Genomic DNA, 20,071 nt, shown 5'->3' on the forward strand with positions numbered 1-20,071 from the left:
CCGCTACCCCCCCCCCCTCCCCCCGGCACAGGGCAGGCCAGGACCGTGTGTCCCATGTCCTCCTGAGGCTAAGGCTGCAGAGCCTCCTTTATGGGGAGGACTTACTCCCTGGAACCAGCTGTTGGGGGGGGGGGGGGGGAGGGAGGGGGGCGTCTGGGAAGCCCCTGCCTGTGTCCCTGTATTGACTTCAGTCTCTGTGGACCCCCCTCTCCCTGGTCTTTGGCCAGAAAAGCAAAGTCACCAACAAAGCTCAGTCCTTCCCCCGGAAACCTGGCTGTGAAGGGGCTTCGGAATAAAGGGGGCTCCCTGTGCAGTGCTCAGACCCCGAGGCCTGGGAAGAGTGGGGGGCAGAGGGTGGGATTCCACCAAGGGAGGAGGAGGAGCTCCTGCAGCCCAGGTGGGGTGCGCTGCCCGTGTCGCGTCCCTCCCGCAGCCTCACCTGTAAGTGGCACCATTGAGCTCTGGGTGAATTGCTTGCTGGTCTATTACTGACCAAGGAGCCGTTGTAACAAAGAGTTCCTTGTTCACACAGTTCCTTAAGCTCTCGGGGATGCGACCTGGAACGGGACGGTTACATGCTTCCTGAGGGGCACCAGGATTTAGTATCAGACTCAGTAGCGGCTCCGGGGGAAGAGCCCATGTGGTTTGTGCTGACAATCTACTCCAGGGGAGGGACCCTCCGGAGCCCCGAGCTCTCCAGCCCGGCGGCAGCCACGACAGAGAGGAGGCCTGCTCCCTCGGGGGAGGGCCCCGCCCGGGGTGCACCGGCTACGGTGGCCTGAGAGGGATTGGTTTCCTCTGAGTTCGTTGGGGACGTGCACAACCCACTCAAAACTCAACCAGCCTGAAAGCTGATGTCTGCCCACAGCAGACCCCGTGACCCGTCCCCTCCGCCGGGCTCACCTGTGATTGCGCGGCGGATCTCCGTGGCGGCGGCCTCCCGCATCTCCAGTGAGGCCTGTTCACTGTACCAGGCCGTGTGGGGCGTGCAGATGAGATTCGGCGCATCTTTCAAGGGCCCCTGAGCAAAGCTGGAGGAAGGTACAGAGCACGGCCCTGAGGAACTGGCCGCACACCCGGGCCTGCTCACCCCTGGGGCGGGGGCAGGGCCAGGGAGGCTGGCACGGCTGCGCTGGGACCCCAGGGCGAGGCCCGGAGGTCAGCCTGAGAGCCGCGTCTGCAGACCAAGCAAACCACCCATTTCCCTGCCTTGTCCTTGGCCGATTCCCTTTGGGGACCTTCTGGCACCTTTCCAGTCCGAGAGGACGCACGACAGCCCTCGAAGGCGCCTGTAAAGGGCGTCTGCTTTCCTACCCGGGGCCTGTCTTCTGGGAAAGTGCCCCCAAGTGTGGGGCCAGGTGGACTCAGCTCAGGAGGCCAGACCCACCTGAAAGGCTCCGACTCATGCACGTCAAGGGCTGCTCCTCGTATCCTGCCTTCCTTGAGGGCCTGCGCCAAGGCCTTCTCGTCCACCAGCCCGCCGCGGGCCGCGTTCACCAGGAAGGCCCCCTGCCTCATCTGTGGGGCAGGAAGGGCGTTAGGGGGGGGCGGAGGCAGCAGGAGGCCGAGGGTGGAGCCTCGTGTCCGAGTCTGCTGACCCTGCGAGGGACTCCAGCGGGAAGCCTGGCTCTGTCTGTTGTGTTGGAGGCGGCCCCACCCCATGGGGGCCTCACTGCTGTGCCTCGGGGACTTCCCTGCTCCGGGGCCATGGCCCAGGCCCTCCCCTCGGCTGCGACGAGCCGGGCCGCGGGCGCCCGCACCTGCTTGATGGTGAAGTCGTTGACGAGGTGGTGGTTGTGCTCGTTGAGGTTGCAGTGCAGGGACACGCAGTCGCTCTGGTACAGCAGGTCCTGCAGGGTGTAGACCCTCTGCACGCCCAGGGACCGCTCGATCCCGTCCTGCAAGTAGGGGTCGTAGAAGATGACGCTGAAGCCAAAGGCCTTGGCTCGAACGGCGACCGCCTGCCCCGTGCGACCTGCGCAGAGAGAGAGCGTCCAGGTGAGCGAGGCTGGCCCCTCCTGAAAGCCCGGGTCTGGCCTCCATGTACGGAAAGGGTTTTCAGGAAACGGATGGCAAAGGCGCAGCCAAAGAGTGACCCCCAGCAAGGACTCGGGTGCTGTGCTGGCCAGGGCCTGCCGGGGCCCCATGGAGGCTGAGAGCGAGGCAGCTCTCCCAAGAGCCACTCGCAGAGCACTGGACCTGGCGCGCCAGCAGAGGGCGCTGCGGCTCAGCCACCTGCCTCCCAGGCTAGGTGGCCTGTCCACTCTGAGTGGTCACACCAGACCCAGAGCTGAACGGTGTGCAGGCTCCTCCTACCTCACTCAGCTGTCCCCTAGGCCACCCCCGAGGCCTGGCCCTCAGTGACCAGGAAACAGCCCGAGGGAAGGCTGCGTGCAGCGGGAGCCTTCTGTAGCCAGACCTCGAAGGCGCTCACCCGCTCGTGTGCGTCATTCCCTCCCAGCTGACAGACCAGGGACCAGGCAGAGGGCAAGTCAACCCTCAAGGTCACGGAGCCCCTCCCAAATGCTACGTGGGGGCTCTACTTGAGCTGTGTGGCCATTAGCCAAGCCCTCCCTGGGCCAGCAGCCGTGTCACCCTGGACAACCACTGACCCCGGCAAGAGCTCTCCAAGCTGGTGACCTGACCACCTTCTGACTCAGAGGCCTCCCGGCCCCGGGCTCCACTCAGCCAGCAGACCCTGTTCGAGCCCCACTGAGCACCTCTGCCCCCAGGGCAACTGGCAGGCACAGCACCTTCCTGCTGCCCAGCCCCCGAGAACGCCCCCCCCCCCCCCAACCCCCCCAGCGGACAGCAAACTCCCGTCATGGGACACGGGGACCCTCACCTCCCAGGAAAGGGCAGCTGCACGTACCAAAGCCGATGAGGCCCAGCGTCTCCCCGCGGATGCGGGCTGCTCCCGAGGCGACCTCCCGGATCTGCTCCACGCTCTGCACCCGCGTGCCTTCCCGCAGCGCCTGGTACAGCCACGTGTTCCTCCGGTACAGGTTGAGGATGTGGCAGAGGGTGGAGTCGGCCGTCTCCTCCACGGCCGCTGACGGGATGTTGCACACCGCGATGCCTAGAAAGGAGGCGGGGCCAGGGATGAGCACTGCCTCCCTCCTGCTGCCCCCATCAGAGGTGGGAGACGGGCGGGGCCAGGGCTGGGGGTCCAGACGCCAGTGAAGCAGCTTCTGAGGGCACAGCTGCCTGGCAGCATGGAGGCCTCGCTCACAGGGCCCTCTCCGTGCCACATTGGGGACCACAGGCAGGACCCCCAGGGCTGTGGGCCAGGCTTCTTCTCAAGCTGAGGGTGGGGGCAGTGCCAGGGCAGCCATGGCTGCAAGGGGTAGGACAGTGGACCATTCTTTCTACCACCCAGGGGGGCAGGCAGCTCAGTGCCAGGCACCAATGAGTACACGGGACAGAGGTCACCGGACCTAGGCTGACAGGCCCTGCCTCGTGGCCTCCTTAGAAGGACCGAGCGCAGAGAGTGGGCCGGACGAGAAGGCAGGGCCCCGCTGCTGCCTGGGGCGATGGGCCGCTGTCCTGCGGGGACTGCTCAAGGGCAGTGGGAAGGTTGTGCTGCAGCTCAGCCCCCACCCAGGGATGGGCTGCACCCTGGGGGGTGAGAGAACCAGGACCCTGCTCAGCCTTCTCATCCAAACTCTGAAATGTAGCTCCTGGGCCCGGCGCCTGCAGGGAGCAGAGACCCCGCCGACGGCCACGCACCTTCCTCCAGAAATGCCAGTCCTCCTCACCCTCTGCAGGCGGAACTTTCCAGGCTGTGGCGCGGCCCACCTCCAGGGGATTCTCCAAAGGCCAGAGCCCCACACAGCAGCCGCTGCCCTGGGTTCAGCGCTGACCCACCCTCTGGCTGCACTCACCCAGCTCGCCGGCCGCCTTGATGTCGACATTGTCGTAGCCGCTCCCTATCCGCACGATCACCCTCAGCGCCTTGAACTTCTCCAGGTCCTCCCGGGTGAGGGTGATGGTGTGGTACATCATGGCGCCCACGGCTTCGTTCAGCACCTGCCGGGGGAGCAGAGCTGCAGGCCCATGTCCCCAGCGCCCAGCAGGGGGAGCACAAGGTCTGGGGACAGCTCCCCTGATGAGGGGGCCTGCTGGTGACTGACCACACGGGGGTTGGGGGTGGGGGCAGAGGAGGTGGGCGGTGAGAGGAACCAGCCAGGGAGACCGAGGGTGGACCCGGGGACCCACCTTCTCGTGGATCTCCTGCGTGGACTGCGCGTCACAGAAGGCCACGGTGGCCAGGTCCTTCAGGATGGGCATCTCCACGGTGCAATCGCGGCCGTCCAGCAGCGCCACCAGGGGCCGGGGGTGCAGGGGGCCGTTCATGATCTGGGGGCGGATACCTGCGAGGAACGGCAGGGCTTGGTGGGCAGACGAAGTGGCCCGTCCCACTCCATGGGCAACGTGGTGAGTGCCCCGGCGCCTCCACCCCATCCTCAACCTGTGGGGTCTGCAGGGCTCCCACCGCCACCACAGCCACCTCCGTAGCCCTAACCCTTCCCCTGGGCTGACTGCGTGAAGCTGGGGCGCCCTCCCGCCCTGGCCCCGAGGACCACAGGTCACTGCAGAGCCCACGGGTGGTGCTGGGAGGCTGAGGAGACTGGGCTTCAACCAAGCAGGCAGGATGCGGCCTGCTGGGCCTGTGACCACCTCACACTGAGCTGGCAGGAGCACGTGGAGCTCACACCATCGCCTGGTGGAACTCGGGCCAAGGAACCTGGTCAAGGACACGCACATCTCCGTGGCCACCGGGCTCATCATCACACGCTAAGAAGCTGGGCCCCGAGGTGCCCACACATCAGGCACAGTGGCCTCTGCCCTGGACAGAGCCCCAGGCACAGCGGCAGCCTGTGGACAGCGGCTGAATCCGGAGCAGAGAGAAGGCCTTTGTCCTGGCCTCCGAGGAAGGGGTGGGGAGGGGCTGGGGCACAGTCACCTCTGGGCGGCTCTCGTCCATCCTGGGCCGGGCTCTCAAGCAGTCATGGTTGGTCCCCGCCCGGGAGCAGCAGGTGAACACCAACTGCCTCCCAGGACCCGGATGCCCAAAGCAACGCCCAAGTGAAGCTGGGCCCCCGCACGCCTGCACTGGGCAGGACGGGACTCCCCGCTGCCTCGCCCCCAGCTGGCCCGCCCCACCAGAGGCCCGGGTGCTGCCTTCGGACAGGCCCTGAGACCCCAGCCCTCCGGGAGGGAAGAGAGGAGCCATCAGTTCACCACCACCCCCTGTAGCAGGCGAGGAAACTGAGGCAGAGGGGCCAGGACCTCGCTGGAGTGAGGGGCCACGTCTGCCGAGGAAATGGTGAGACGACCGTTCCCTCCCCTGGGACAGGCAGCCTGGACCTTGGGGAGCCGAGAGCACGTGCCCCAGGGTGTCCCTCCCGGGTGAGGAGCCCCCGGACTTGATTCCCACAGGAAGGAGGGTCGATGGGACAAGCTTTGCAGAGTTCATGGTCATAATAAGAAACCCAAGTGAATGAAAAAGCAACCCCCCAGGAAGAGGTCTGCGGGCACCAGGCAGGCCTCCGAGAGGCTGGGGGCTGTCACCTCGAGCTGTCCATCCACAGCATCAGTGCGTCATCTCGTTACCCGGGAAACAAACGCCAGGTTGCCTAGCAATCACCTCCCTCCCCGACTTGGTTCCCCTCTTTGGTGAAACTCAGCTGGGCCCTCACCCAGGCTGGGCCAGCAGAAGGCAGCGGCCCTGGGCCAGCCCGAGCCCTGGACGGGGCTGCAGTGGAGACAGATGCATGGCTGAGCATGTGCTGCTCTGAGGGCGGGGCTGGGCTCGGCGCTGAGGGGACAGCTGGGTGGGTGGGAGTCAGGTGTCCTGCGCGAGGACGGGGAGCCGAGGGGAGGGCTGCTGAGGACCCCAGCACTGAGGTGACTGAGAGGAAGCGTCGCTGGGCCACTGCCCGGGTCTGCTTCTCTGAGGAGAGGCATGTGCTCCCCAGGCCCAGGAGGGTCCCTCCACCTGCCCCCTGGCGTCGAGCGCGGAGGTGCAGCAGCCGGAGGCAGAGGGCCCAGAAGACCCCGAACACCGGGAGGCGAGGCTGCACACGGGCTCGCCTGGTCCCCGACATGCTCAGCTCTGACCACCGGACGACCTAGTGCCCTGGGCGATCCGACACCTCGTGCGTCCAGGTCTGTAAACATGACAACAGCGAGCGAGACTGCGGGACACGGCAGCGGCTCCGGCTGGAGCGCAGGGTGGGTCCCCGCTTTCTCTATCGCTGGCGATTTGGGGGAAATGCCAGGGCACATGTTCAATGAGTCACCAAAGTGAGGTTTGTGATAAAAAGCGAGGCTACCAATTCCCAGACGCTGCTCCACCCTAAGCCCCAGGCCTAACGAGAATCCTAGTGTCACTCTCACCCCCGGTTCACAGCCAGGGAGGCGGAGCTCCGGGTGGCCGCGCGCTGCGGCAAGGGACACCTGTGGCAAGGGGCGTGGAGGAGTAGTGACACCCCCAGGGCCAGTGACACCCACTGATGAGGGTCAGAGGGTCGCGGTGGCCCTCTCGTCAAGCTGACTGCTCCCTCCGCCAGCACAGCAAGGCCAGCAGGACGCCCGGCGGGGACTGTGGGGTGGACAGGAGCCAGGTGCCCCGTCCTGCCGAGGCCTCGGCACCAGGCACTGCCCGCACCTTCTCCAGGGACGCTGGTCCGACCTGCCGCGAGTCGCACCTGCCCCGCCCTCGTCCCGCGGGCTCCACAGCGACTCGCAGGCAACCTGGCCCCCAGGTCAGGGCTCCCTGGGCTGGGAACACACCCCTGCACCGCACATGCCCATCGAGCCTTCCGGGGAGCTGGCCTCGCCGGGCCTCTGAGCGCCCAGGGGACGGGCTGCTGGGTTAAGAGACCCACCCGGATGACTTTGCATTCGCTCCGCCAGCTGGAGGCTGGGCCGGGAGGTGGCCACTGGGAGGAAGGCCCTGGTGGGTCGATCCGCTTCTTAAAGAAAACAAGGAGCCGGCCGGGCAGGAAGCAGAAGCCTAGACTTGTGGGAACCACTGACCCAGTTCAGCAAAACGCACAACTTCCGCGCCTCCAGGAATACAAACACCTGCGCCCCTCTACCTTGGCCCCGGAGCGACCCGGGGAACTGTCCCAGCCCCAGAGCTCGCAGGAAAGGGGCAGGAACTTCTCCTTTCCCAGCACAACTTCCCACAAAACCGGGAACCGGTCGCCACTGCTTGATCGTTCCTTGGACTCACTGGCCCCCAGCTGACGGGCGTCCTGGTGCCTCTCCTGCTGGGCGAGCCTCCCAGCGGCTCCTGGTGCGGAGGGTCTGGCCTCTCACCACCCTCAGTCCCAGGGAGCCCCCCGAGGCCCTTTGCTCCCCGCAGGGCTGGCTGACCAGCACCCACTCAGACCCAGTGAGGGCGGTCGGGAGTGACCACAGGAGCACCGTCCACAGCGGAGCAGCCCAGGACGCGAGGCTCTGCCTCTGGTTTTGGTCAAAGGCTACTTCCCCAAAGGCCAGGCCTCCCATGGGGGTGGGGGTGGGGGCATGGCCGAGGAGCAGCTGGTCCCAGGTGTGGGGTCCCACAACTCCCGCCTGAGGAGATGGGTGAGCGGCATCTTACTAGGAAGCACGGGCTGGGCCACGCCCTGTGCACCTCCTTTCACCAAAGGGCTCAGGTGCAGACTCCACACCGCAGAGAGCACCCAGGGCTCTGGCGGCGCCTCCAGGCGTGTGGGGAGGAGCCGCTGCGGGGCCACAGGACAGTCCCTCCAAACCGAGCCTCTCGCCAGCGCCGGGCACTCGGGTCGGACCCGCTGCTGTGTGCACGCGCTCTGCTCCAGCCCTGCCCCCTCGTGGGGACCCCAGTACTGGCTGTTGGGGTTCCTTTTATGTTTTTCTCAAATTATAAAAACGTGCCATGGCATCAACACGGGGGATGCTTGAGAGAAATGAAATAGACTAGAAAAGAGTGATGCCAGAGCGGGTGGGGTGGGGGGGAAGGGGGGGCAGGGGCCGCTTGCCCACTGCCAGCCAAGTGCTCCTGGCTCCTGGGGCTGATGGGACTACAGGAACCCCAGGACCCACAGTCAACCCACCCAGTGCCACACCAAGCCTCGCCTACCCCGGCCCCCAAAGTGAGCATTTGGAGGGTCCTCACATCCAGCGGGGCTTTGGCTCAATCTGGGAGGATTAGGGGTGAACTTTTGGGTTCAGCAGGGCCAGGGAAGAGCCGCTAACAGACTAAGGCACCCCCACTCTTCCAAAGAGGACACCCCCTTTCCTTCCAAAGCACAGCAAGCAGCTGCAGCCAGCAGGGGCGGCCGCCACCCGAGCCCAGGCCTGCCCACCCGCGCGGAGCCCTCCTGGGCTGCGTCCCCAGGACCAGGGGGCCAAGGCCGGGCGCCCCGAGGAGTACACAGGAAGCCCCTCCTGGAGGCTGCCTGGGCCCAGTGCCAGGAAGCAAACCGCCCTGCTGCTGCCACGCGGCTGCGAGGACCAGGCGGAGTTCGAGGCGTTTGGGGCCTTTCTTGTGTGGCCCCGAAACCAAGAAGGCACCTCAGGACGCGGGCGGGCTGGCTGGCAGCCAAGGCGCGGCCTGTCCCCGGCACAACAGCTGCTCGGACGTCCCCTCCCTGTTCTCTCCTCTCTAACTTCTTAGAACCCAGAGAGTCCTACAGCGCAGGCCCAGGAAGACAGCAGACCCATCATGACCTTCTGTTCCTTCCAGGGCTCCTGGCAGCACAGCCCCGGGGAAGAACCGGCTGCGCGGGCCGGGCGCTCACCTCTCCAGACAGAGTCCCTTCAACGGCAAGAACCCCGCTTCCCCTTGCACTGGGGTCCCCTTGGCAGCTTTAGGATTCTTGCCTCACGGGCTTGGGGACCTGAGAGTCTCCTGTCAGTACGGGTAGCTTTTCTCTTTTAAAGACGGTCTGCCTGCTTTAGAAGGCGGGCTGTCCCCCATCCCAAAGCCAGCCCCACGGAACCAGCCCCAAGAACAAAGGGCAAAGCCAAGATCAGCTCCGAGGTCTGAGGTCAGCCCGGAAGCAGCCAAGTGCAAATTCTTCCGGGCTCCCTGGGGAACAGGAGTCAGCCATGGCCTCCCGGGGAGAATGAGAGCAACCGTGAGCTCCCGGAGTGGGCAGGACCCAGGGGGCCGGGATGGGCAGGGGCGGCCACAGCCAGGCCTCAGCTGCGGAGCCAGGCGCAGGAGGAGCCGAGGGAGGCCCTGAGGACAAGGAACGGAAGAGCTACGTTTGAGGCCAACAGGCTCAGTGGCCACAGAAGCAAGCGGAGGCCTGTGATGTCACTGAGGCGGGACGGAAAGGCTGGGCTGCGGGCGCCCCAGAAACAGGCCCCAGAGTGCAATGTGGATGGGACGCTTTGCCAGAGCGAGGAGAGTCCCTCCGGTTCCAGGGGCTGGCACGCCCCGACCTGGAAGTCAATGTCACCCTCCAAGAAGACACCTGGGAGGCGGCGCCCGCCCCCAGGGTCCTCAGGCAGCATCCCCCCGTGACTGGATGGGGTCCAAGCTGCACCTCATGAAGCCAGCGGCACCCAGAGAAGCGGCGGGGAGGGAAGGGGGTGCTGAGGGAGTGGGCCCGTGGCAGCCTGTGCTCTGCTGTATTTTGGGGCAAAAACATGAAAATGGCTGCAGCACTGCTGTTTACATGCTGCGCCTGCCGCCTTGTCACAGGGAGGCCCGGCACCTGGGGCCACACCATGCGATCGGGGGAGGGGCATCGCTGGTGACAGCCGCTGCCGGAAGGTTCTGTGCTGTGCCAGTCACCAGGTCAGCATGTGAGGACAGCAGAGCCGCCAGCTGTCACTCACACGGCCCTCTCGCCGCCAGGTCCCGGACCAGCAAACAGGAGCCCGTTATTTCTCCCAAGAAAGCTGACCAGAAAGAAGCAAGTTCGGGGCAAACAAACACGTGAAAACATCCAAAGTGTGAGAATACAACCAGGTGGTACCCCAGCCCCCACCCCTGCACACACAGGTGTGTCGTCCCCCCCCCCCCCCGCAGCACCCCTGCCCCTCCCCCTCCAGATGAGAAGGAAAAGGGGAGCCAGACGGAGACCGAGATGAAGTGGAGACCGAGAGATGAAGCATTCCTCCTGCCGGCCATGACCCCAGCCATGACCCCAACGGCTGAGGCAGCCACGTCTAGATTTAAAGATCACCGCCTCCCGTCCCGCTCAGCTGGCGTGAGCGAGGTGGGGCTGCCTCGTGAGGTCCAGTGTCGGGCCCTGAGGCCTGGGTGCTGCTCTTCAGTGCAAATGCCGTCCTCTCGGGGCAAAGGGACCTGCCAGGAGCGCGACAGATTCCAACAAACCACCCCCTGGCTGCTGACCCTACACCTGCAAATGCCTCGTGCACAGGTCAGCTCCCGGGGAGGCCGGGGACGGCCATGCCGACACGCGGCAGGGAAGCTGGCGGCCAGGGCTCCAGGACAGGCCATCTGACAGAGACATTTATTTCCTGGCCGACTTCCGACTCCCCTGGCCTGCTGCCAGGCAGGAGAAACAATCAATATCCCTTGGTCTGCAGACAGTGCGCTAACCATCACACCAAACAACTCAAATGAAGAACACCCCCAAACAAAGGGACGTGTGTCAGAGGCAGAGAAATTAACAGGAAAAGGAGACAATCAGGCAGCGAGGCGGGTCCTCCTGCAGCAAACCCTTCCCAGGACGTCAAGGAGGAGATAATCTTTCTGTGATTATGACCAAACCCTCCCGTTGCTTAGCAACACATAATTAAGGAATATGTTTTCAGATCCGCTTTGCAAGCCCAGCCATTATCAGATGAAATTACTGGAGCAACAAATGTCATCGCCATGCAAATCAGTTGGTTGCAAAGAAAGAATGTGTGACTGGAGGGAGGAAGCGGGGCCTCGGAAAATTATCTGACTTTCCTCCTGCCCCACATTGATTTATTCCTTTAACAAAAGGCAAGTAACTGTCTGTTTAGACTTAAAAAAAAAAAAATCCATACATGAGACAAACACCAGAATCTGCAGTGAGAGACACAGGAAACTCCAGCCAGGCTGCCTCCCCAGCAGGCGTTCCAGCGGTCAGTGGCCAACATGCCCGCAGCCACTCCCGGGAGAGGAGCCTGATGCAGCGGCTCAGGGTCACGGTCATGGGAAGGCTCCTGGGACCCACCACTGTCTAAGGCGCATTTTCATGCCACTGTCTTCACCTCATGTTAGTTATTCTGAAAAAATTAACTCACTTAAACTGGATTCCATTTTTAAAAATTATGTTGGGGAGGCAAGAGAGGAAAACAGATTTACAGCGGAAACTGTCGGTAACGATCCGGGTTAAAATAAAACCTCTGGCATCCCCCTGGAAGCTCACCCACAGTGCCCCTGGAAACACCCCAGTGACTGCTGGCTCACATCTGGATGAGAAGAGAACCACTGGGGTCCTGTTCCCAACTGGGACACAGCCCCCACCGGAAGCAGAAGCCCATGGCACCTCCAGTGCCAGCCTCTCGGCTTCTCAAACAGGGAGCTGAGGGCTGCACCCCTTGCTTGGTTTCTGCCCGACCAGGGCAGGCCTCCGAGGTGCGTTTCCCATGGTGGCGCAAGTCCTGGCCAGTGAGTGGCGTGGTCTAGGGGGTGCTGGGCAGCACCCCGCCTTCTCCAGAGCCCCCCACAGGAGCTGGCAGCTGGGTCTGTTCCGAATGATTTCTGAGTTTCTCCCAGACACACGGCCCCGTTTCAGCCCATAAAGGAAAACCCTCAGATCAACCTGAGCTCGACTGCAGGGTGGGAAGGCAATGGGCCTGCGGGCCCCCAGGTCAACCCGCCAGGCTGGGTGCTGGCTGTGGTGCCGTGTGTGTGCGTGTGTGTCTCTGTGTCTCTGTGTGTCTGTGTGTGCATGTGTGTGTGCGTGCGTTCTCTCGAGCTAAGCCTGAGAGCAAGAAATGCCAGGCCCCACTGTCGACCTCTGCCCTCCTGTCCCCTGCGGGTCCCTAGGAGGGAGGGTTGGGAGGGAGGAGGGGGCATTACTTGGTTCTGGAGCAAGCATGGTGGACACGATGATGGGGGCCCCCGTCCGCCGGGCCACCTTCTGGTAGGGCGAGTGAGGCATGTGGAGGCTTGGACTGGCTGGCGACAGGGTGGATGGCCCTCCGGGGACCCCCGGCTTCCGCAGGAGCTGGGCGCTGCTGTGGGGGCTGGGCAGGGGCGCTGCGTGCAGGCTCCGTTCCCGCTTCAGCAGTTCCATGGGCACCGTGTACGCTGTGGAGTAGGCTGTCCTGGGGCCTGGGTTCGTCAAGGCCACCCCTGCCTGTGGAGGGTACGTGGGGCCCAGCCGTGCTGTCAGGGCACAGGGGGTGGGGGAGCTGTACCCAGAGTTGGAGGGGAAGTGGGGGGTGTGGGCACCCACCCCAGCAGAGTAGGTAGCCGTCTCCAGGAGGTGCTGGGAGGGTGCGCTGGAGGGGCGGCGCGCTGGGTCTCCACGGGGGGCTGCCGCCTGCAGGGGACCCACCGGCTGGGGCTGCAGGCCAGCAGCGCCCAGGGAGGACGGGTCCCTGTGGAGCTCACTGCGGTGGCTGAAGCTGCTGGAGCGTGTGCGGGGCGCGGGGCCCCCCGGACCCTGTCTCCGCAGCTGCATCTCGGTCCGGCAGTTGCTGGCCAGGCGGCTCAGGACGCGGGCCTGGCCCAGGTTGGGGGCGACGCACTTTATGTCGGCCTCCTCCAGTGTGGCCAGCACGGCCGGGCAGTCGAAGCCCTGCTGAAGCAGCGCCCCCAGCGTGGCCTCTGCCACCCCCTCGGCCCGCAGCAGCGCCAGGAACTCGGGCTGCGCGCTCCTCCGGCCCGCAGGCCCCGGGAAGGGCAGGTCGGCCTCACCGCTCTCATAAGCCAGCGTGGAGGAGACGCTCTCCTGTCCGTAGCCTCGATTTAGGGGGCCTGGGGCCGCCCCCGGGCCCCCTTCAGAGGCAGAGGCCCCAGTGGGGTCCACGACCAGGCATGTGGGGGCTGCCTGCCTGGCGGGGGCCGGGTCCATGGGCCTCTCGCCGATGTCATCGTAGCCCTGGCCGGCGGAGTAGGCGGCCTCCGCCCCATACCTGCTGTGGGCCAGCTCCCCGGCGTAGCGCGTGGGCGAGGGGGCCCTGCTCTGCGCCCGCTGCCCCAGCGCCATCATTTTACCTGCGGGGTCCCGGTACAGGGGAGCCGCGTCCTGGGGGGCCGGGCCCCGGCCGTGCACGTGCTCCCATGTCACCCTGCTGCCAAGCACACCGTAGCTGGGCAGCGAGCGGCCAACCCCAGGATCCCGGTGGTGGCGCGGCTCCCTAGGCCCCTGAGCGGCTCCGGGCGGGTCGCCGTAGTAGTCCCGGGGCAGCAGGGCGCCGCGCGCAGACATCACCGCCTGCCGGCTGTCGTAGAAGGTGAAGTCAGGCACCGAGCTCTTCCTGCCAGCCACCGCGCTGTAGAAGGCCTCGCGGCAGAGGTCGGGTGCGGCCTCATACCAGGACCCCCCTCTGCCCCCGTCCGTCAGCGAGCCGCTCCGGCCCGCGGCCTCGGCCACCTCCCAGGGGCTCTCGCACCAGCCGGCGGCATCCCAGCTCTGCGACCGCCCGATCCCGACAGGCCTGCTGGGCACCGGCATGGGCGGAGGGCGGCCCGGCAGGGGCGTCTCTGCACAAATCTTCAGGGACACACATCAAACCGACCGGCTGTGTCCGAGCCCCTTGAGCTGGCGGAAGCACCCAGGCGGGTGTCCTGTTGCAAAGGACAGCCTGAATTATTAATCCTCGGAACCCGAGAGGGCGGGCAGCACTCGGCGACCGCCTGCCTCCTGAGGGTGGGGGTCAGGTCTTCTCCATCCGCAGCCCCGCCTGTGCGCGCACATGGCCCTGCTGCTCAGCGAGCGGATTAGGAGCTAAATAAACCCTAAGCTCCGGTCCCATGTGACACCCAGACTGCGGAGCCACCAGCTGCAGGCCTCCACCCCGCAGTGGGAATGACTCCACACCGAGGCTCCGGCTCCCCTCCCTCGGCCTCACCAGGGTACTTTCTGGATGAGCGCCCCCCCTCCCAAAGGGGCCTGCCCCCATCCCTGCCTCTGATCCCCTAAAAGTGACAGAAGGAAAGTAGGAAAAGACGGCTTTAATGTCGGTCCAATCTTAATCCACCCCGATGAAATGTTAATCCATTGCACACGGCTAAGAACAGATTAAATGTGAACGGACAGGCAGGCAGGATAAAAAGGCCCAAGTCTCCTGCAGTTCTAGGACATGAGGCGCCCTGAGAATGGCCAGTCTGCAGCCGATGCCTCGCCAACACGGAATCTGGCCCCAAGGTGCCTCCTTGGTGACGGATCCAATGAGTTCCAGAGCCCTTCCCACCCTGGACAGGAAAACAACCACAACACAGCCCCCTGGACCGTCTCATTTAAGACTGTGGCAGAGGCCAAGGACTGACTTCGGCCACTATGTAGCAAAACCAGAATGCTTTTTAAAAAATATTTTTATTGAAATCAGAGAGGAAGGGAGCCTGCAACCCAGGCATATGCCCTGACCAGAAAGGAACTGTGACCTCCTGGTTCATAGGTCAACGTTCAACCACTGAGCCACACTGGCCGAGCCACACAAAAAAAGCACAACACAAAAAACTTCTTTGATGTGAGAAACACTGCAGATTTACTGTGACGGGAGAGAGGGGGACAGGCCCATTTCCAGGAACGGGAGACAGTGTTGGAGGGCAGTGCCCTGCCCGCCTCCCAGTGCTGTTTACTGTGCATGCAGCTGTGGGACAAGTCCTGTTTATCAACACCATTCCCCCAAAGCCAGGGCTCTGGGACCACCGACCGACGGTTGAGGAATGGGCCCAAGTCCTGTGGGATGCAGCCCGGGGACCTCAGTCTGTTATTTGAACGTTGTGGCCCCTATTTCTGACCCCCCAAGTGCCAGCAAGGCCTCAAGGTAGCTGAGAAAACACCCTCACAGAGACCCCAACCCTCTCCCAACACCCTCCCCTGCCGGGGCCGCAGGAAGAGAGGGAAGCAGGGAGCACAGACATGCTGGGTTCCGGGCCCAGAAGCAGCCCTAACCCCGCTGCTGGCCCACAAGCCCGGCTGAAAGGCCTGGCCATCCTCGAGACAATGTTTACACGTCTCACCAACAGCCCAGGACGTGTTCACTTAGAAGATACATCACAAAAGGCAGGCGAACGTAACAGAACCCCAACCGAATGGGAACAGCACTATCTGGTTACAGAGATCCTCCCGGCTCCACGGGCGTCGGGGCGCTGAGGTGGGCAGGCCCAGCCTCCGGGCTTCTGTCTCCCTGAGCCAAGGCCGCAGACACAGGCGGCCTCCCTGGTAACCCTTCCAGAAGGAACAGGAACAAGGCGGGTCCACGTGGAGACGAGCCTGGTGCATCGGTCAGGACACGCCTTTGCCCGAGAAACACTGCCCCGAGAGCCTCGAGCAGCCAGCCCCCATCTCCTCCCTCCCCCAGGCTCGGACCTCTACGGCATGTCGGCCCCCAGGGGGGAGTCCGCTGCCACCCTCCACTGCCGAGCACCGGGCTGCGGGTGGGACACACAGGAGCAGTCCCAGCTCTTCGGAGTGACCACAGGGGCGGGGCATCTTTGATACCAAGCCTTTCCCAGGGGGGATTTAATGCTAAGGTTTCAACACCTGCTGGATGTCCAGGTACCAGGCCCTGTTGTAGGTGTTCTGTTCCCGAAGGATGCGACAGGCAGCTGTGATTCCGTCACACCCGAGACCCTGGGGACAGAGGAGGAGCTGGGGCCTGCCCAGAGCTCAGGGCCAGTGACCCAGGCCCAGCTCCAAAGCCAGCACTCGCTTCCAGAATTCCGAGCCGACTGGGGTTACCTTGCTGGGAAAGGAGAACCTCTGCCACTTTTTAAAAATGTCAAAAACCCATAAATGTCACCGACTCTGTCACTGATAAAATTAACTACTTGAGTATCAGAAAGTAGCTGCTCAGAGACAACTGCTCCAACCCCTCAAAATGGGGTGCCGGGGGCTCCTGTCAGGCCAGGCCCAGCCTTCAGCCAACAGATGGCAGCTGCCTAAGCCTCAGTATTAGCGCTCCTGCTGTTTCCATTCTTCATGTAATAAACACATCCGACAGCAGGTGGCGATCATGCCCCCACTCGGGCAGACAGGTCCCTTCCGAGATGTGACCAGTGAGAACGTCTCCTGGTGACTCCCGAGCCTCGGGGTCCAGGTCTCAGCGGAGGGTGTGCCCACAGTGCTCGGAGGCAAAGCAGGACAGGCTCTGGGCCGCCCGGAGCGGGGGCTGGGCCAGGACAGCAGACCAGCTTCGGGAGGCCCGGGTTCCGGACCCATCCCAACCCGTGCCCGCCTGGCAGCCGCCCAAACTCCCTCGGCCTGGGCGCCAGTCCCGCCGAGATGATGACGGGCCTCCCCGTGTTGGGTGAAAACCCCCGGACCGGACCCACGCTGTTCAGCACCGGCAGGCCTGTGAGCACTGAGGGTTTTGGGGAAGAACTGCTTTTCTGAAAACCTCGTGTTGACTACATCCAGCACGACGGGCCAACTTCTGAAAGGAACGAGTCTCACAGACTTCACTTCTGCTTCTGCCAGGACGCCCACTACAGAAAGCGGTATCGCGTACAGAGCCACTTCCGAAAACTGAGACAGACACGGCCCACATTCGCTGGCAGACAAGCCCCAGAGAAAGCTGCCCACCCCCAATCGCCCGAATGGCGACCTCGGGTTAGAAGCAAGACCTCCAGCAACCAACCCTCAGTTCCCTGCGGTGGGTCTTGCGGTCCCAGGAGAGCCGGGAGCTCAGGGAGGGGAGACCCTGCGCCCGCCCTCCGGAGTTCAGTCCTAGGGAAGCCGCCGTGAGCGCGCCAGCGGCCAGAGGACGGAAACCCCTCGAGGGAATGAAAAGCAGGAGGGCAGGTCTGGGGTCAGAGCCTCACTCCTTTTCTAAAAAAAGAAAAAGATGAGCCGATGGTGAAACAGGCGAACCTGAACCTGAAGGCCGGGCTCACTGTCCATCCCCGACACTGAGTGGTGTCTCCTTCTCAGGGGACAGCCAAGACCACCTTTGGGGGTCGTGCGGCCAGCCCTCCACTTCCTGGTCCTCCTCCTCCAGGCCTGGGGCCAGGAGGCCAGGAGGCACGGCGCTGAGAGTGAAGGCGGGAAGAAACCGGGCACCTCCCTGTGCCCGTGGAACGTGGGGTGCAGCGCCCACCCACTCGGCCTCCCACAGGTGGTGGCTCCAGGGGACGGCGCTGAGGTTAGAGGGCCACACCGTCTGGGAGTCCCACTTCCCACTTTTTGCCGAGTCCACACGGCTGGTTTGTTCCTGCCAAGTGTCTCGGAACTTATGTTTAAAAACAGCTCTGCCTTTAAATTGTTCGTTCCTTCTGTCCCTGCAGTGTCCCCGGTAGTCACTCACGTGAAAACCTGCACAAGAGGTGGGCACCGTCCCGGGTACCTGGAAGCAGCAGGCGCGGGCAGGTGGCAGGGGTGCGAGCAACAGGAAAGTCAGGAGAAGGGAGGAGGTGCCAAGAATTCCTCCGTCACCTCGCCAGGGTGCCGCAGTCATTCCTGCCCACCAGGGTCCAGCTCAGACAGCCCACCTGCAGGAGGCCTCCTCCAGCCCCCCGTCACTTGGCCCCTGGTCCACGAAGCCGGTCACGGTGACACCGCCGTGCAGACAGCGCAGGGTCCGATCCGAGCGCACAGCCAGCAGCTGGGCTGCACAGACCCCTGATGGCTGAGGGAGGCTGACTGCCCACCCCCTTGGAAGAATCAGCTGCACCGGCCCAGGCGCGAAGGGGAGAGAAGGACCTCTTGGCACACACCCCTCTCCCGCGAGCGAGCCACACAGCAGGAGGGACAGAAGTGCAGAGACCACCAGCCGGGAGCCATGGATGCGCAGAAGGCGCTCCCTTCGCCCCTTCCCTGCGGCTTCCCAGCCCCGCTGGTGCGGAGCCGGTGCCTGCCTGGGCCTGGCAGGGGAGCTCAGGTCCCAGAGCCAAGTCCCCTCTGGGACCCGAGAGCCGGGCTCTGTGGGCAACAGTCCACCCACATCTGGGACGCGCAGCAGAGCGGAAGCCGGCCGGAAGCAGGAGTCTCAGTTCTCTGCGCCTCACTCTCAGGGTCTAAAAGGGAGAGGGAGAGGCTGGCAGCAGTCTTGGGGTTCTAGCTACACAGTCACCCCAAACCCGGTCATCAGGTTGAGCTGTGGGATGTGCCCCTGCCCAGGGACCTCCATATTGTGGGGGTGCTGTGCTGTCTGCAGGTCTACAGAGGCTGCACTGCCCTCGGGGCTCCTGTGATGAAGGAGGCCTGGCCCGGAGCCGGGAACCTGGCTCCTGGGAGGGATGTATGAGGCCAGAAGGCAGACACTGTCCCTCAGAGGTGCAGCGAGAGCACAGAGGCTGGGGACCAGCCAGGCAGCGGGAGGTTTGCTCCCAGAAACTCCCAGGCAGGGACGGGGCGCTGCCAACCTGGGCACAGGGGATCCCTGCTGGGTGGTGGGGCGAGAGCAGCAGCGGCAGCACAAAACCAAGACCACGTCACCCCTCCCGGCCCTCAGAGTGGACGTGAGGGTGTGGAATCTTCGAGTTTAAATAACCCCGCCAAGTGCAGTCAGAGTCGAACAGCGCATCGACAGGAGTGGGGAGAAGCTTGAGTCTGCATTTCACAGACGCTAAGCAACAGAACTAATAAAACAACCTGATTCTCTCCTGCAGGAAGCGAGGGCCTGCGCCTCCAAACTGACCTTAAAGCCAAGAACGGTGGCCAGGTGACCAGGTGAGGCAAGGCCCGCAGTCCCTCCCTCGCAGGTGACGCTTCACCTTGACCGCCCCTTCCTTTGCTGATCTCCATCTCTGACTAAGGGCTCGGTTCCAGCACGTTCATCTACATTGTCTAGCTGACTGTTGTATGTTTACAAAGCGAAGGTAATCATCACTAATCACGTAATTACTGGAAATGTGGATAATTGCATGATCCAAACATATAATTATAATATATAGCAACATTTATGAATCCCATTTTAAATATCCACATTTTGGAACTATTTGGAGATATTTATTACAAATGATTGTGACTACCTATAGACAGCCAGCTTCAACACTGTTTCTTTTTAAAAAAATCCTCACCCAAGATATTTTCCCCATTGGTTTTTAGAGAGAGTGGAAGGAAGGGAGAGAATGAGAGAGAAGAGGGGGAAGGGGAGAGGAGGGAGGGGAAAGGGAGGGAGAGAGGGAGAGAGGGAGAGAGGGAGAGAGGGAGAGAGGGAGAGAGAGAGAGATTGATTGATGTGGGAGAGATACATCAATTGGTTGCTTCCCACATGTGCCCAGAATGGGGATCAAACCTGTAGCTCAGGTACATGCCCTTGACGGAAATCGAACCCGAGACCCTTTGGTGCTCAGGCCGACCTGCGCCGTCACAGCAGTGACAGATTAAAACTCTGACTGTCGCAGCCCGTCCATCATGCCAACAAACAACCCCCCAGAGGGAAACCAAGGCCTCGGTTACACATCCCAAAGGAGCCGCCTCTGGTCCTGAGCAGTCTGCCTGCAGGCCCTGCCCCAAGTCACCCAGGATGGCTTGGTATTAGGCATCACGATAAAGCAGAGAACAAATGATACACATGCAAACAGGAGCGCTGCTTAAAGCAATTACATCAGGCCTTCAAGTCACTGGGCAAGACCACTATTCCAGCTGGTTTGGATGGAGGCCCCAGACCAGCCGGAGGAGCAGGTGGTACTCCGCCCTGGGCGTGACCTCAAGCCCCAGCATCACGGGTGAAGGCGCCTTCACCTGGGACAGATGCTCCATCGGCCTATCCAGACAAGGAGCCCACGGAGACGTTCTGCAGCAGCGGGTACCTCACTAAACAAATGTTTGGGACCACAATTTAGAAGTTACAGTGAGTGAGATAATTCTGGGTGTCTACCTGTGGCAAAATTTCAGAATGTGTTACTGCTACTGTCTCAGGACCATGTTCGCGATGCAGGTGAGACCGAAACCTGTTACAATAAATGGGCAGGAGGCTGGCGACCCACGCTTGGGAGGGAGGGTCAGAAAGATGGTCAGCGGTT

General features: G+C 63.2%; 1 protein-coding gene across 5 annotated transcripts in view; it reads right to left on the reverse strand.

The window, feature by feature from the left end:
* The window catches only part of CTBP2 (C-terminal binding protein 2), a 104,082-nt gene that overhangs the window by 2,459 nt on the left and 81,552 nt on the right, over window positions 1-20,071 (reverse strand). For 4 of the 5 annotated variants that reach the window (XM_070432075.1, XM_070432074.1, XM_070432076.1 and 1 more), the window contains 7 exons: window positions 4,219-4,373; window positions 3,885-4,029; window positions 2,873-3,079; window positions 1,761-1,975; window positions 1,388-1,518; window positions 904-1,031; window positions 440-557 (listed from right to left, as the gene is read on the reverse strand). In XM_070432075.1, the coding sequence (XP_070288176.1) occupies window positions 440-557; window positions 904-1,031; window positions 1,388-1,518; window positions 1,761-1,975; window positions 2,873-3,079; window positions 3,885-4,029; window positions 4,219-4,373 (1,099 nt within the window). Of the gene's footprint in view, window positions 1-439; window positions 558-903; window positions 1,032-1,387; window positions 1,519-1,760; window positions 1,976-2,872; window positions 3,080-3,884; window positions 4,030-4,218; window positions 4,374-12,010; window positions 13,614-20,071 lie in introns of those variants that run through there. The other variant, XM_070432073.1, reaches the window with a different exon arrangement.

This window comes from Myotis yumanensis, unplaced genomic scaffold (assembly GCF_028538775.1).
Source record: "Myotis yumanensis isolate MYYU_CA2020_CCGP unplaced genomic scaffold, mMyoYum1.0.hap1 SCAF_13, whole genome shotgun sequence".
Lineage (NCBI taxonomy): Eukaryota > Metazoa > Chordata > Mammalia > Chiroptera > Vespertilionidae > Myotis > Myotis yumanensis.